The 16,995-nt window shown below is 36.5% G+C and overlaps 1 protein-coding gene across 1 annotated transcript; it reads left to right on the forward strand.

Moving 5' to 3' along the window:
- Positions 1 to 783: 783 nt before the first annotated feature.
- LOC149830913 (3',5'-bisphosphate nucleotidase AHL-like) lies at positions 784 to 16,580 on the forward strand. The gene is made up of 4 exons (XM_090011914.1): positions 784 to 1,237; positions 15,000 to 15,687; positions 15,778 to 16,162; positions 16,264 to 16,580. Exons 1-3 carry the CDS (start codon positions 793 to 795, stop codon positions 16,079 to 16,081), a joined length of 1,437 nt encoding a protein of 478 aa, XP_089868040.1. The 5' UTR covers positions 784 to 792; the 3' UTR covers positions 16,082 to 16,162; positions 16,264 to 16,580.
- The last annotated feature ends 415 nt before the right edge of the window (positions 16,581 to 16,995 follow it).

Raw genomic sequence — 16,995 nt, forward strand, 5'->3', positions numbered from 1 at the left:
CAACAAAACCACATGGCATTCAACCAAAATACGACCAGACGGCCACAATGTCGGCATGAGCAAAATGCTCATGTTCAGCATGACCTGATCTGCTTCCCTAAGATGATGGTAGAAAATGTCAACTCTCTCACGCTCTATATATATGGGTTAAGATTTGCTGTAATCCTTTGTAAGCGCAAATGAGGGCCAAACCCCCTTTTTTTTCTCACATCTAACATCATAGATGTGATCTACAAGTTTTTTTTAATGTTAACCAGCTTTTGGATTACCAAAATCTGACTTGTAAACAAGATTTTTTGGCGAACCAAAAACCAACCCAGATGAAAACATCAATTTTTTCCAACTCATAAAATGTGTTTTTTTGTTGAAAAACATGATCGAAGAGCCTATTCCTACCGAATAAAGCTTGCTGAACAAAACAATTCTCATCATTAAATTTAAAATAAATTGCCAAATATAAACCATATATATATATATATTATTACTAAATCCATTATTTCAAAACAACTCTCTTGATGATATTCAAACTATATTGTAGTTACAATCGGTTGTACCAATATATATAAAGTAATACATCTAAATAAAACATGCTAAATGATTTTTTAAAATTTTTCATGTTTTTTTTTCTTTTGACCCGTAAATGTGTTGGACATAATCAATTTTCTATAAATTAACACCTGGAACACGTGTTTTTTATACAAAAATGTTATTTTATTGTCCCCACCACTAGGCTTCGAGATGGAAGACCATGAAGCATCAAACCAAGCAATCTTAAGAGCCAGATATAGTGTAATGCATGAAGCTCTCAGAGTATTGCTAGCCACATACACGAGAGTGCGTTCACATTCACATACGGGAGAAAAAATGAATTTATTTTGTGCAAACCATGCAGTAACACTTCCTTACAAGATCAGGAAAAGAGGATATTTGCTGGAGTCGCCCAAAGATGTAGGGGTGTTGGTGTCTTCAAGAGGCGGGGGGCTTCACAGGAAGGTGGTAAGGATGTCTATTAGCGGGAGTGCTGCTGTGGGGAGGCCAGAGATTGAGGCGATGATGGGTGGCCTTGAACACCCACCACTGAAATATATCAGGGAAGGGAGGTATGATAGGGAATTGGATGTTGCAGTCAGAGTGGTTCAGCTGGCTTGCTCTCTCTGTCAGAGGGTTCAGGACAGGCTGGTTCAGAACATGGAGCAGGTCAAGTCCAAGGAGGATGAATCCCTTGTCACTGTTGCAGGTAACCCAAATCTTTTGCTCTTCTGCAATCCTTGTATCTTTTGATTATGTGATGATGGTGTTTCTTGATTTGTCTTGTGGTTGGTGGTTTTATGTGGTGGGCGTGATCTTTAGGCAAATGGGTTTCTTCCATTTTCCTTATTGATGCGTGTTGAATGCTTAATTATCTGATTGATATTTTTCCATCTTGGTGGTCTCCGCTCGGAGTTTGAATTGTTTGTTGTTATTTTTTTTCCATTTTCTTTGAGAACGGATCCTTTAAAAGGCTACAACCACACAACCCACCCCACTGTACTGTAGCTGGGGTTAGGCAGACCCCTATCAGTTATACAATCATACCATTTGGGGTTCGAACTTGCAACGTCCCAACACAAGGTGACGTGCACTAACTGCTCCTGCCAGACAAGCGGAGCCCCCGTTGGTGGTGGACGTGATTTTAGGCAAATGGGTTTCTTCCCTTTTTCCTTATTGATGCATGTTGAATGCTTAATTATCTAGTTGCTGTTTTTCCGTTTTGGTGGTTTCCACTGGAGTTTGAATTGTTTTCTTGTTATTTTTTCCATTTTATTTAGGTTTTGATTTGGGTTTCTTTTGTTTACCGGATATGGCCTTTTTAATTTGCGATCAGAAGGTGTTTGTGTCGTAGACTAAAATAAAAAGCCTTATACTGAATTTGCTTTTTGTGTATTTGATTGTGGAATATTATTGATCTAAATAATCTTTGCTGTTCATTGTGACTATTTGAAACATATGTAGGATGTAGAAAGTGAAAATTTGCCATGATAAGGAACCTGCACATTGTTATGCATGTCTTAGATGCTTGGCACAAAAGAAAACATTTTTTCTTCAATTAATCCATGCTAATTTTTTGAGTCCTTATGAGTAAGTTTTTGCCTGATATAAAGATAATCTATTCCATTTGTTTTTTCGTTTGAGATTTGCCTGGGATGACAGATAAAAACTCCATACTTGGGTTATCGTAATAAACTGCATAGAGTAGTGATACTGATACCATTAATTTCATGCCTAATCTGCATATCTTTGTCAAGAAATTATTTGTGGATGGTTTTCTTTTTATCGTGGATTATCTTGACACTATAGAGTGCTTGTTCCTACTGATTTCCAGTGGCATATAACCTACTACATTTTAGTTTCGTGCATGTTAAAAGACAAGGAGTGTGAAAGAATCAGAGTTATTTTTTTTTTGGATGAATCTCAGAACGCTTGCACATTGTTCTCTCTCTGGAGATATGCATAAGATAGATTATCTTGTTCAAAGTAAATATCCAAATGTTTACATTTAAGGTATCAATGTCTTCTATTTGGACTTCTCTAATTAGTAACTGGATTTTGTTTTTCGCTTTGTATTGATCCCATGAAGGGTTAGATTGGACTCTAACTCGAAGGAACATAACTAGAAAAAGTCTTTGCCTTCTCGATTATCTCATGAAGTTAAATAAATGCTGAAGAACTTTGTTCATGTGTATGTCTATTGCTTTTAGTTCCTTTTTTTTTTCAAAACCTCTTAGAAACATCCTACCTGTGTAGAAGAGTAAAACTGAATGCAAACATGCAACTCTTCATCTGCAATACATCTGATATGTAACTCGTTCTTTTGCTTTAATAACTTCAAACTTCCACACTGTGTTCTTTAAGCCTGTTTCACCTTATATAAGAGTTTCTATAGGAATTTAAATGAGGTAAGGCTACTTTTCATTTACTTAGAAAAGGTAGATGAGACAGCACTGAGAGAAATCTCTGCAAAAAAGTGCTTCTTCATTTTGTATTTTCACTAAGTACCAGTGCCCTTAAACATGTGAAAGATAAACTCTGTTATTCATACTGGATATATTTAGAGCTTGAATTTTTCCATCTGCCATGGGATTTGGCATAATGAGATTGATTGGATCTGGTTCGGCCATAATTGCAGTTGTTGAATGTTGAGCACACATTGATGCATGGCAGTTGGGGGATTGACATGCACTGGTCCCATTAACATAGGCGCAATTTGTGGATTTGGCATCGAAGTACCTTGAGTGTGTGGTTTCATTCCTAGCACCACAACCTCATCATACCTAATAATGCAACTTAGGCTCTTGAATTATTGATTCAGATCACTTGTATCCAATCTCTGAATGTTGTCTTCCAGTTTTGGGTGAAACATCCATTCTTTTCACACTCACCTTCTCTTTTTGTTCTATGCGCCTTTCACAATGTTTTAATGACTCGGCAATGCCCGATAGTGACTCAGCGAGTCAACTCTGTGATTTGGCCAAGTCGTGCTAACTTTTAAATGTATCAAATCAAATAGATATACATGTAATTACATATATAAATATACATGATATACAATTACACAAGTATACTTATATATATGTTATGCAAAATATATACATTGTAACTCATACAATATATGAATAAATATATAAATAACATACATATACATATGACTCAGCTGAGTCATAAGTGTTAAGTTGTACATGTATATATATATATATGTATTACCATATATATATATATTCTTGTTTTATATTGTACGTATATACATATATATTCATACATATATATATGTATATATATTTTATTTATAATGATGTAATAGGTAAATACCCTCTAGAGGTATTTTTATCATTTTACAGCATTGTAATAGGTTGTGCCCATTAAGGGTACTTTAGTTTTTTTACTTCATTTTGTTTTTTTTGTCCTTTTCTATTTTTATAAGGACTATTTGGTCAAAGACCAAATAGAGTTATTGAGTTTGTTTTGGACTAGTCAACATAGAGTTGACTAGTCAATAGAGTTCTATTTGAGACTACCTCTTGTGTATAAATAGGGGTGAACCCCCCTCTTGTTCTCCCATGCTCTTCTAAAGCTTTCTAACTCACTTTGTGAGTATATTATGAATAAAATTTTATTTATTTTATTCTTACTTTTGTGCTTTAATGCATGGTATTGCCCTTAGTGGCTGTTTGTATTGCCTATGTTGACACTTTGTATTATCCCATGGTGGACTTGTGCATGTGCACATTGTGTTTGTGTTATCGTAAGCCCTTTGTGGTTCTTGTTTTTGTTTTTTTTTTCTCGCATATTTTGTGACATGGTATGAGAGTGAGGGATTGTTGATCTTGGTATGTTGTTTGAGTTCGTGGTTTGAAAGAAAACTTTGGATTGATATATATGGCTTGGACTCGAGGCTCTCGTATTTTGGTATGTATCTCTTGTTTAATTAATGAAAAGGTATTTATAATATATATATTTTCTTTGTTTTCTTTTCAAAATTTGTTTAAAATATTATAGTTATTTCTTAGTTATGTAAAATGTGTTTTTTTTAATCAATTAGGATTAGAGTTTTGTGAAATGTCTTTTAATAAAATATTATTTTAATAGCTCTTGTGTTTGTTTCTTTTGACATTAACACATAAGTAGTCTACTCTTGAGTTCCTTATGGTATTCTCCATATTATTATTATTTTAATACAAAAAATATATAATTTTATGATCTCGTGTATATATATATATATATATATATATATATATATATATATTTGTTTTGGGTTTCTTGGATACCATTATGATTATTGGTGACTTTATGCACGTGTCAAAGCATGTTCTTCGAATTCTATTTGGTGCTTTCATTGAGATGTGCTCATTAAATTTTTTTAAATTCTTGTATGTTTTATATCTTGAGTCATCATGATTTTAAGTTCATTAGTCATGCCATTGATGTTTTGTATTCTCTCATAAAATTGCTCTATCGACACGTCATCTTCATATTTATGTGTTGTGGACATATGTCTATGGATGTTTTATTTGCCATTTCAAAATTGTTTTTGGTATTTTGGGTTAAAAAATTAGACATTTTGGGTATTGTTTTATGGTATTAGATTAAATTGAAATTAGAGTTTTATCTTAAAAATCTCTTATTTAAGTGAGTTATTGTTTTATTGACTCTTGCGTAAGCATGATAATTCAAAATATATTTTGGGTATATTAGTATCTTATGTGAAATCATGTTGTTCATATGCATATCTTATGCGTTCCTTCATAATATTTTGTGTCTTCAAAGTTATTAGATTATTGCATATACATGAATTGTGATCTCTTTGTGAGTATCCACGATTAATTGTACTTTTGTCTACTCTTGGTTTTCAATATGGTCCTTTAAAAATCTCTATATATGTTTTTGGCCATCTTTAATGTTGTATGCCATTGTCTCATGATAGACTTGCTTATATTGACCATGCATATAATTGCATCATTTGATATCTTGTTGTGCATATGATTGCACTATACTCATTCTAAAGTTTTCATGTACCTTTATTAGATTTGATTTGAAACTTTGTTTTTTCAAATTGGTTTTTATATATGAACTCACTTATTTGGAAACTGATTTATGTGAGTATGCATTGCTTCTTTATGACATTTGTTTTGTCCAACAAAGATTTTTATATGATTGCTCATTTATTTTTGGCCTTTTTATTGAACCAGAGGTGTTTATTGGGGTGAGTTGTGTGCACCTCAATTTTTTGTCAGTTTAGATTGTCGGCTTATAGTTTAACTCTAATTGACGATTGTGTGATCTCTGGTTCTGTGGGTGTGTTGTATCACTCATTTGTTTATTTGGCCATTGTTATTATGAATGCTTATAATTATGTTTATCTGTGATGACTGCCTATTTTGAAACCATAGTGTTTCGAAAGATTGTTAAAATTGATAATTTTATTCTTCTTGATGACATTAGTTTGTTTTCATTACAAGCTCTCTTACCTCGTGTGTTCCTCCTATTGTATCTCTCATCTAAGTGTCATTATATGTAGACAAGAGATGTTTGTTCACACCTTTGTGTATGTTTTTAGCTCATTGTTGTCTTTGTGATTATATTCTTTATCTAGTCACTGATACACTTGACTTTTTAGTGTCATTATATGTAGACAAGATGTGTTTATTCACACATTCGTGTGTGATTTTAGCCCATCATTGGCATTGTGATTATGCTCTTGTTCTAGTCGCTGATACACTTGTTTTAAGTGTCATTATATGTTGACAAGAGACTTTTATACACACCTTCGTGTGTCTTTGGCCCTTTAGTGGCATGATGTCTATGCTCTTAATTTTTGAGGTTTGGAGATCTAGTGAGGTGAGGTGATTGCTATTAGAATATGAATCGGATATGGATCCAGTAGAGGATCCATATCATCCACAGCTATTCACGTGCATGTTTATATTTTAATGTAATATGTATTACTAATGCAGGGCAGTTTTGTCCGTGTAAAAGTATTATAACCCTATTTAGCTTAATGATGCATTAGTGCAACAAATAAAGAAATACAGTGGCTGCCGATTCTCAGAAAAACAAACTCTATCCTCCCTCTTCACTTCTTTCTCGATTTTATCATGGTATCAGAGTAGGCAACATTTCTGGGCGTAAAAGGATCTTCATAAGGGACGTCAAAAGCCGAGTTCTCCCTGTCGTCTTCAGGCGAGTTCCCCTTCTCTCTGTTTCACGTTTTTCCAGACGAGTTCTCCTCTTTTGCCGAATTCTCCCTACTTCACGTTCTCTTCAACCAAGTGCTCCTCTTCAGCCAAGTTCTGTGCTCCTCTTCAACTGTGAAGTTCTCTTCAGCCATGTGCTTCTCTTCAGCCGAGTGCTCCACGTCAAAAGCCGAGTTCTGTGCTCCTCTTTAGCCGAGTTCTCCTCCTTGTCTTCAGGTCACGATCTCCTACTCGTTATCTCCCTCTTGTTTCACGCTTCCTCGAGATCTTCCTGTTTCACTCGATTTCTCCTGATCACGTGAATCTAGTCTGGTCACGTCTCCTACTCCCACATTCATCTTCGTCTACTCAAGGTTCTACATTTAGATCTGTTGTGCGTCTTCCACCGATCTGAAATAATATTCAGATCAGCTATCCTCTTCCTCTCATCTGAATACATTCAGTTTTAAAATCCTGTCGTGACATTGTTTGTTTATGTTTCTATGCTGATTTCTGTCATAAAATCAATTTTTGTCATAAAGTTTTTTTTTTAAGGTCTGCAAATGGATACTTCAGCCAACTCTGGTCTTTCTTCTAATTTCCTGGGGCAGTTAGTTTCCGAAAAACTAAACACAAACAACTATTTGACTTGGAAAAGGCAAATTACTCCTTTCATTCGAAGTCAAGATCTTTCAGGTCACTTGGATGACTCTACTCCAACGCCTTCAGAATTTATCACACAAGAAGCAAAAGAGGACGGAGGATTACCAAACACCATTCGCAACCCTGCATTTGTTACTTGGATGAAGCGCGATCAGGCCCTCGTCGCGTACATCACTTCCACATTGTCACGAGAAATATTAGTTTCCATCCCTGATGATTGCATAACTAAAGTATTGTGGGAGACTCTAGCTCAGACCTACTCTCAATCATCACTAAAGAAATCTTCATTCCTATTTAGTAATTCAAATAAAAAGGAATAATCAGCATTATCGGGAAGGGTTGTGTCTTTCTCAAAGTCACTTTCATTTTCCCAAAAGGTGACATTTCTTGAGACATATAGTTTATCATTTTGAAGGTCATAACACCTAAAACCTTTTTGTGTTTCTGAATAACCAAGAAAAACACAGGGAATGGCTTTAGGAGATAACTTATCATTTTTATCAGTGAAAACAAAACATTTGCAGCAAAAAATTCATAATCTATTATAATCGGGTTCTTTTTTATATAAAACTTCAAAAAGAGATATTTGGCTTAAATTTTTAGATGGAAGACGATTTATTAGATAGACTGAGGCCGCAGCTTCGACCCAAAATTTTTTTGGAATCTTTTGAGAAATAAGTAGAGTCCTTGTAGTTTCAATAATATGACTGTGTTTTCGTTCCGGTAAGCCATATATAGCTTTTAAAATCATTTGAGAGAAATTTACCCCTTGAATCTGTTCTAAAGATTTGTAACTTCCTATTGAATTAGGTTTCTATCATTACATGAAAATTCTTAAAAGTGGAAAAGACTTCATGCTTATGCTTTAGAAAGTATATCCAATTGTATCTCGAATAGTCATCAACATAAATAACATAATATGAAAAACCTCCCTTAGATACTACAGGTGCGGGTCCCCGTACATCTGAATGCACAATTTCAAAATGCTTAGTTAAAAACATAGATCTTGAACCAAAAGGTAAGCTTCTCATTTTTCTCAGGATACAATCATTACAATTGAAATTTTCTTTACATAATGTTTTAGCAAAATGAATATGAGAAAGCTTGTCAATATTTGGATGCCCAAGGCATTTATGCCAAACATTTATATATTTATATTGGGCAATGTTATAAAAAGAGGTTTTTGGAATTTGAAGAAACTTCATGAAATAGAGGTCACCCTTCCTAGAGCCTTCCCCAATCAACTTTCCGGACCGGCGATCCTGTATCCAACATTTATGTGATGAGAATTTTATATCACATCTATGATCCGAAAGTTAAGAGACAGAAAACAAGTTCAAATTTAATTTTGGAATAAATCTAACTTTAGGAACAAAAATTCTTGTTTTTCAAAGTCTCCAATTTCTTTAATTTCAAGAGAAGCCCCATCCGCAGTAGAAACAAAGGATGGTGAGAGGTTTTTAGAATAATTGGTCAGTGTAAAAGCATTTGGAGTCATATGAAAGGATGCACCCGAGTCTAATAGCCAAAGAATTTTACCTGGAGGAGAGAAGGAGGACGGAGTGGCTCCCGAGATTGATCCCTTGAGGAGTGGTTGAAGAGCTTCAATAATTTGATTTAGCGATAGATTGGTATTGTTGGAGGTAGACGACGTCTCCTCTTGGAAAGTTGTCGACATTGCCATCATCTTTTTCCATTTGGGACACATGGGTTTTATGTGCCCTGGTTCTTTACAAAAATAACACACGATTTTACTGTAGTCTCTTCTTCCATAATGTCTGTTATTTTCTCTGCCTCCTTGATTCTTGTTGAAGTGGGGAGGTTTATAAGATTTGATATTGTTCCCCGGTCTAGATACAACGTAAGCTCCCTCATCCTCGTTTTTAGAGGGGACGACCAACACATTTTGATTGGTTTTATTCATTCTCAATCTAGTTTTTTCTCCACTTAATTTGGTAAGAACATCTTCTAAAGGTAGAGAAGAAAAAGAAGATAAAAGCGAGGATCTAGACTGTTCAAACTCGGGTCTAAGCCCATTTAAGAAATTAAAAAAGTGATCATCTTCAAGTTGTTTTTGCCTCAATTTAATTGTCTCTCCACTCCATTTAAGTTCAAGGAGAGCAAGTTTATCCCAAATAGCCGATAATTCGACAAAATATTCTCTAACCGACATCTCTCCTTGATGAAAAGTTGAGGCCTTCTTTTGAAGGTAATATTTATGGGACAAGTCTCTTGATGTATACATTCGTTCAAGATACTCACATACTTGATATGCTTTCTTGAATTTCAATATATTGGCATTAATCTTTGTCTCCACCGAAGAGAAAAACCACGAAAGGATTTTGTAGTTTTTCATCTCCCACTCTTCATGCCTTTTATTGTATTCCTCAAAAGCTTTTTCTCTTTCTTCTCCATCAAGAACCTTAATCTCCCTCTTCTCAAAGATAGTGATTTTAGGTTCGGAAATAGTTCCTTGAACATATCCCCAAAGACCCTTACCTTTGATATGGGCTTCCATATTCCTGACCCATATATGATAATTAGATCCATTTAATTTGAAGCCAAGAGAGAAGTGAGAGTCCTTTTCGCCCATTAGAGAGAAGAAGAAAGAGAAGAGATGCGTACCACAAGGAGATATAAGGTCCTACTCGATGTAGGATGCTTCTAAAATATTGAATGAAGAAACTAGTCTTTATCCCGATCACCAAAACTTGATGGCACGCTTTTCGAGGCACCCAATAGAGAGAACAAAATACACGATCTTCTTTTCTCCCAACCTTGCTTTGATACCATGTAAAAATATCTTTAAAGATGTGCACTACAAGCACAAACTCCACAAAGGGATACATGTACAAAAACACACCAAGAACACTTACAATAAAAAGTACACAAAGGTACAAAGAGAACACTTGGAATGCAAAAGATTGAATCTATTGAACAAAGGTGAGCACAAAGGCTCCCAAAAGAATGGGTTACAATAGAGGGGATACACCCCTATTTATAATACAAGAGGAGACCAAAAGGAGGGGCTCCTACTAGACGTTGGAGCCCCTCCAACGGTTAGAAATCTAACCGTTGGAGGGGGGTCCAACGTCTGCCCCTCCTTTGACTTTTAGTCAAAAAAGTAGAAAAAAAAAAGAAAAGGAAAAAGGGAAAAAAAAGAGAAAAAAGAAAAAGAGAAAAGAGAAAAGAGAAAAGAGAAAAGAGAAAAGTTACATGCACATTCACAAGTGTGAATATGCGTAAAATAGGAAATGACAAAAATGCCCCTAGGGCTATATATATATATATATATATATATATATATATATATATATATATATATATATATATATATATATATATATATATATATACATGAGTTGATACAATTTAACACTCTTTACAGAGCAGTCAACCGAGTCATCGAGTTGACTTGGCAAGTTTTTAAACATTGCTCTTCCATACTCCCCCTTTTGGTCTAGCTATCAACAAGTAATACCAGTCCTCTAGGATTGTTCTTGCGCAAGGCATGGAAACTTCACTTATTCAGAAATGGCTATTTTGCAAAACAGAGTGATATTGGCTTGTTAAAAGGCTTTTCATTGGATGCCTAGTTAAGATTTAGATGTCTACCATAAAGCGCAACATGGTAAGTAGCAGGTGTCCTTATTGAATACATGAATTTAGTAAATCACCACAGATTTCTAGCAATGTTGTGGAAGTGGCTTCATAGTGTACTCATGAGAGTTCCTTTAGAAAGGACATACGAGCTTATTATTCTCATCAGGGTTATGGGTCAAAACCAAGATGTGTGTCACGAGATACCTAGAGACTCTTCTTCTCTGGCTAGGGTAAGAAATCAACATATATATGAATAATTAGTTTACTGTTGCTTTTATAGAACTTCAACTCACAGATAAACATAGTCACAGATGTAGAACTATTTTTATTTTTTAACTTGTAGCTAGCGTAGGTGGTCAGAAACGCATATCAGGTTGTCACTAAAGTGGCTGGTAGCTGTGGATAAGGATGGACAGCATGAAACACTTGCCATCTTCTATAGGACAGATTGTGGTCCAAAAGAAGTTAAAATTTCAAACCTTTCATATGATGAGCATGAATAGCATTGCAATTCATTGTCAATGTTATGATGCCTTCTGATGGTCTGAGAAGACTTTGATCAAGTGAGAATTCTTGTGATATTCAGTTTTAGGTGCAGTTTGCTTGTCATATGAGAAGAATGAGTTTCCAGTGAAACTGCTTTGTTCAATTTTATGTGTGCTGTACAATTGTTGTGGTGACCTACCTCTGGTGACTGCTGTTCTGAATGTAGAAAATGTCTAAAGGAATAATTCTAAAGTTGTGCTTTTCCTTAGGCTGATGTAGCATAAACTTGATCACTTATTATTGTGGATTGGTTTTGTCGGCAGAGAAAGCTATTAAGTGCCCGTTTAAGTATCAGTGAATACATTAAGCAGATCAACAAGTTCAAGCTGTCTTTCTTAGTTGGTAGGTTCTGGTAATCTAGACCTGATACCATGTAAATTTCTTCTATTTAGGTGCCTTTCTTGGGTAGAGAGATAATTTTTTGTGCAAAAATCTAGTTTTTTTTTGTTGGTTTGTGGTTAAGAAATGCTGATCGTTTTTCAGGTCATGCTTTCTTCGTCCGAATATTTATGGTTTTAGCCTTTTGGGTTTAATGCATGCATGCGTGTGTGTGTGTGTGTGTGTGTGTGTGTGTGTGTGTGTGTGTGTGTGTGTGTGTGTGTGTGTGTGTGTGTGCACTTTGTGTAAAAAATGATCAAAGTTCCTTTAACTAGTTAGGTACATAGGTGTCAAATATGTTCCTAGAACATTATAATTGTATGATAGATATAATCTAACTGGGGATATCTCTTATGTGCAAACATGAAGTTACTTTTCTTTTCCTTGCCTGCATATCTTTATGAAATTCTAAAGCAGGTTTTTTTGTTTTGTTATTTATATCTCGGGACCATATTTGGTACAAACTATTGTAGGTACAAATATATTTTCTGTATATATATATAGTGTAACTAAGTATTAGGTTAGTTTCTTTTTAGTTAGTTAGGTTTGGTTCTATTTGAACTAGTCAACTAATGTTGACTACTCAAATAGAGACGTTCCACCTGCTCCAATGGCTCTATTTATATCCATTGGACCTGTTCCAACGTCTCTAGGGTGTTCCATGATGTATATAAAAAGGGGTGAAACCCCTCATTTGATGTAATGCATTTCTTGCATTTCTTTTATTAATAAAATATTAGTTTTTATCTCTTTTGTGAGAATACCCCTTTGTGGGTTTTGTGTGAACTCCTTTGTGAGCTTTTCTCTAGCTGATTGTCCACTTGTGTATCTATTTGGTGGACTTTGGTGGTGATATTTGAATATCACCATTTCATTTCAGAAAACAGCAACCCTGATACTGGCACTTCTGCTAGGCACTCCATTTTTAGTTTATAGTGAGTATTCTTTGTACTTATGCCTTTAGGCCTTCCTGTTTTAGATTGAAATATATTTTTTATTTTAAATTTATTAAAATTGTATAAAATTACAACCATTTAAATACTCACACACACAGTCACACCTAGTTTCTTAAGACCTGACCTAAAAGGGTGCAATCCTTGTGCACACAGGTAAAGGCACCTCTTGCTAATTCGAAAGCAACCTCTTTCTATAGGTAAGGAGTAGCTTGATATGTCTGGCTGGCTCTTTCCCTTTGCTGACATTTATTGAGGAGCAGCATTTATGTTCCATCTATTTTCCTTCTCTTTCACCTTTTTTTTGGAGCGTCATAATTCTATTCAACTTATTTTTTGATACTCTTTTAGGAAAATTAGCAAATTACGGGGGAAATATTTTAACAAAATAGATATCTTGATGTTGTTAGGGAAGCACCACCGTGAAACGTTATTTATCTTGTGGAGATTTTTACTGGGAATAAGAAGAGTGACTGCAGATGTTGGAGGAGGCTTTATACTTTACTCGTAGTGGAACAAATTGGCATAGACTAGTAGGGTTGGTAAATTTTAGGCACAGCTGGACCCGATAATTAAGCCTCCTGAACCAGGTTGGTCTAATATGCAGCCTGTTTTAACTAGGGGTGGCAAAACCTGACCCGACCCGCCAACCCGCCTCTTATGCGGGTTCGGGTTGGGCTTAAGCCAACCCGTTTAATAAACGGGTCGACCCGCCTAACCCGTTTATTAAACGGGTCGGGTTCGGGTTGGGGGTATGCCAACCCGGCTGACCCGGTTAATAAACGGGTTAGGCGGGCGGGTCAACCTGCCAACCCGCCAACCCGCCCACTAACCCACCAACCCGTTTTCCCGACCCAACCCATTTATTAAACAGGTTGGCGGGTCATGTCGGGTTACCCGTTTATTAAATGGGTCGGGTTAGTGTTTGCCACAGCCGACCCGTTTAATAAACGGGTCGGGTTCGGGTTGAGGTATGCTGACCTGCCAACCCGACCCGATTGCCACCCCTAGTTTTAACAAGTGGTTGTAATTAGCTTGATGGTCAAGCCTAATGTTAGGCCCATTTGGTAAGAGGGTCGAGCTTAGGTTGTTTAGCTTAAGGCCTTGGCCTGATTGGGGTTGAGTCGGTTGACTTGCCTGTTGGATCTGATGTGGCTTTAGGCCTTGAAGGCTAGATAAGGCCTCACTTTTAGTCATGTTTATTTGGCGATAACGCTGACAGCTTCAACCTGGATTGCTTCTGCCATATCTTTTAGAAGTATTCTCACTCTTACTTCAGTGAACATCATGGTTTATTAAATATTCCTGCTGAAGATGCAGTTTGGGTCATATGTTGGTAAATGATACTAGCATTTGATGATCATAGATTTGTGGAACTCTTTGATGTTAGACAATCTTAGTACTACTATTTGTTGGTATTCACCTGTCATCTATTGCTTATCTGCTGGCAAAAATACACTGCTGCATGTGTAGCTGTGGTGGTAATGTTGAAGGGAGTGGTGGGACTCTTCTGCCTTTATTAGTTTCCTGAAGTATGCAGGTCATGGAAGTTGCAAAATATTGTTATTTGGTATGCTGTAATTATTAGACATGTTAAATGTATTTGATGGCATAGATATCTAGTGTTGTGAGAGGCGTACGCCTCAGTACCTGAAGCGTACGCCTCAGTACCTGAAGCGTACGCCTCAGAGGCGAGGCACACGCTCAAGGTACTGAGGCGTTGCTGTGATGCGCTTAAAGTAAATATAAAAAAATACCACGGATACTTGAGAAGTAAGATCACTTGAGAGTGTGATACGAAGTCCTCCAAGAGAAGTAAGATCACTAGTGTGAGGCGTTGAGTGTGATGCCACATATTTTTACAATATTTTAGATAATACCACGGATACTCATGTTGTGAGAGGCGTACGCCTCAGAGGCGAAGCGCAGGCTCAACGCCTCGCTTCGCCTCATCGCATTTAACAACCTTGTAGATATCTTTATTCATGGACGTGATATCACGATCATACCATAGATTGTGCATTAACAGTCATTTATTCTCCAATGACTTAAAGAACTGCCTTTTTGTTTATGCAAGCGGCCTTTATATTGGTTTCATTAATTCTGCAGTATGTTTATCTGACTTCTTCAAATCCCTTTTGGTTGACAGATTGGAGTGTGCAAGCAATTGTTAGCTGGGTACTGTCAAACTACTTTGGTGGTGAAAGCCTATCAATTGTCGCTGAAGAAGATGTAATAGCCCTCACGAGGCCAGATGCTGTAAAATATTTGGAAGCTGTGGTCGATACTGTTAAGGAGTGCCTAAGTGACGCTCCCCATTTTGGATTGAAGGGTCCAGAGAGAGCATTGGGAACAGATGAGGTTATTGAAGCCATTAGCAGATGCAACTCAAAAGGTGGTCCAAGCGGAAGACACTGGGTCCTTGACCCCGTTGATGGCACTTTGGGATTTGTACGTGGGGATCAGTATGCTGTAGCTCTTGCTCTGTTAGAGGAAGGAGAAGTGGTCCTTGGAGTCCTTGGTTGTCCAAACTATCCAATGAACAAGGAGTGGCTCAGTTATCATCATCGCTATTATCAGATGATGGCTAGAGTATCATCTCCATCATCTGAATCCTGGCACCAAGGTTGTGTGATATACGCTCAGAGAGGCATAGGTGAAGCTTGGATGCAACCATTGACCTCTGAAATGAATAAAGATTTGGGATCAAACTTGGCAAGGATGATTCGTGTCTCATTGGTCGAGGACCCAGCATTAGCAACGTTCTGTGAACCTGTTGAAAAGGGAAATTCAAGGCACTCGTTTACTGCAGGATTGGCCCAAAGCGTAGGGCTAAGGTGCCCTTTCTCTTCTTATTTGTGCAGTTCCAATTTTTGCATGGTTTATCTTGTTTTTCAGTTCATTCTAAGGTGATTGATTCCTTCCAGAAAGCAGCCTTTGCGTGTGTATAGTATGGTGAAATATGCAGCCATAGCTCGAGGGGATGCAGAGATATTTATGAAGTTTCCAAGGTTTGGATATAAAGAAAAAATATGGGATCATGCTGCTGGAGTGCTAATCATCCGGGAGGCTGGTGGAATGGTCACTGATGCTGGAGGTAACCCTCTGGATTTTTCGAAAGGAATGTATCTAGAAGGCCTTGATCGGGGCATCATAGCTTGCTCCAGAGCCATACTACATGAGAAGATCATCAAAGCTGTTGATGCTAGCTGGGATTCATCCAATCTATAAGGCTTTTTATTTGGCTGAGTTGTCTACTCAACACAAGATTCGATTTAGAGACGATTGTTCTGAGTTTCCTTGATCCACCAGGCAAAAAGAATCACTTCTTAAGCATAGCTTTCGATGCTTTATGTTTTGCAGCCTATTGCAGCTTCACTTTCCATGCATACTAATCTCTTATTTTGTTGCAGGAAATTGGTATTCAGACATCTCTCCTGAACAACCATGTATTCGAAATCACTTCTAATCATACTTGTATTTAAGTGCTGGTACTACCACAAGTTCATATCATTCTTACAATTCACTGCAAGCTAAACTTGTACTGCAGAACAGTTATTTTTCTTTTTTTTCCCTCGTGGCATTAAGCTGTTTCTGTTTTTTGACTGTTGAGAAACAGTTTGATACTCTTATGTTGTAAGCCATCGTTTATGATGATCAATAATCCTCAAAACAATTAAAGGAGTACACTGTACAGTTCACCACAGTTTCATAAAAACGCGTTTCAAAATCTCTCTGTCTAAATAATAGCTGTGAATTTGGCCTTCTCTAAAAGATTTGGATTATTTCACTTTTGTGATGTGTTCTAGTGTTCTTTATTTCTGTGGATAAACATAATTGATAAGGTGGTCTTATCTCTGTAATTTTGGTTTGCCTCTCTTTGTGGATGCAAGTCTTATTCTTGGTCAAATGTGTGTGTGTGTGTGTGTGTGTGTGTGGGTTTCTGATGCAAATGGAACCCTGGATTTGTGAAGAAAACTACTCCTATGCACGAAAATTGAAAGAAAGCAGAAAAATATGAGAAAATTACATAAAACTCATAAAAAATAGTAAGTTTAATCATCCAAATCTCTGATCCCCCTTCCTACGTAACAAGTATTTATAGAAAAATAAAACTCTAATCTTAATTTTGGATATTGGATAGA

Source organism: Nuphar pumila, chromosome 7 (genome assembly GCF_984573655.1).
Source record: "Nuphar pumila chromosome 7, dmNupPumi1.hap1.1, whole genome shotgun sequence".
NCBI lineage: Eukaryota > Viridiplantae > Streptophyta > Magnoliopsida > Nymphaeales > Nymphaeaceae > Nuphar > Nuphar pumila.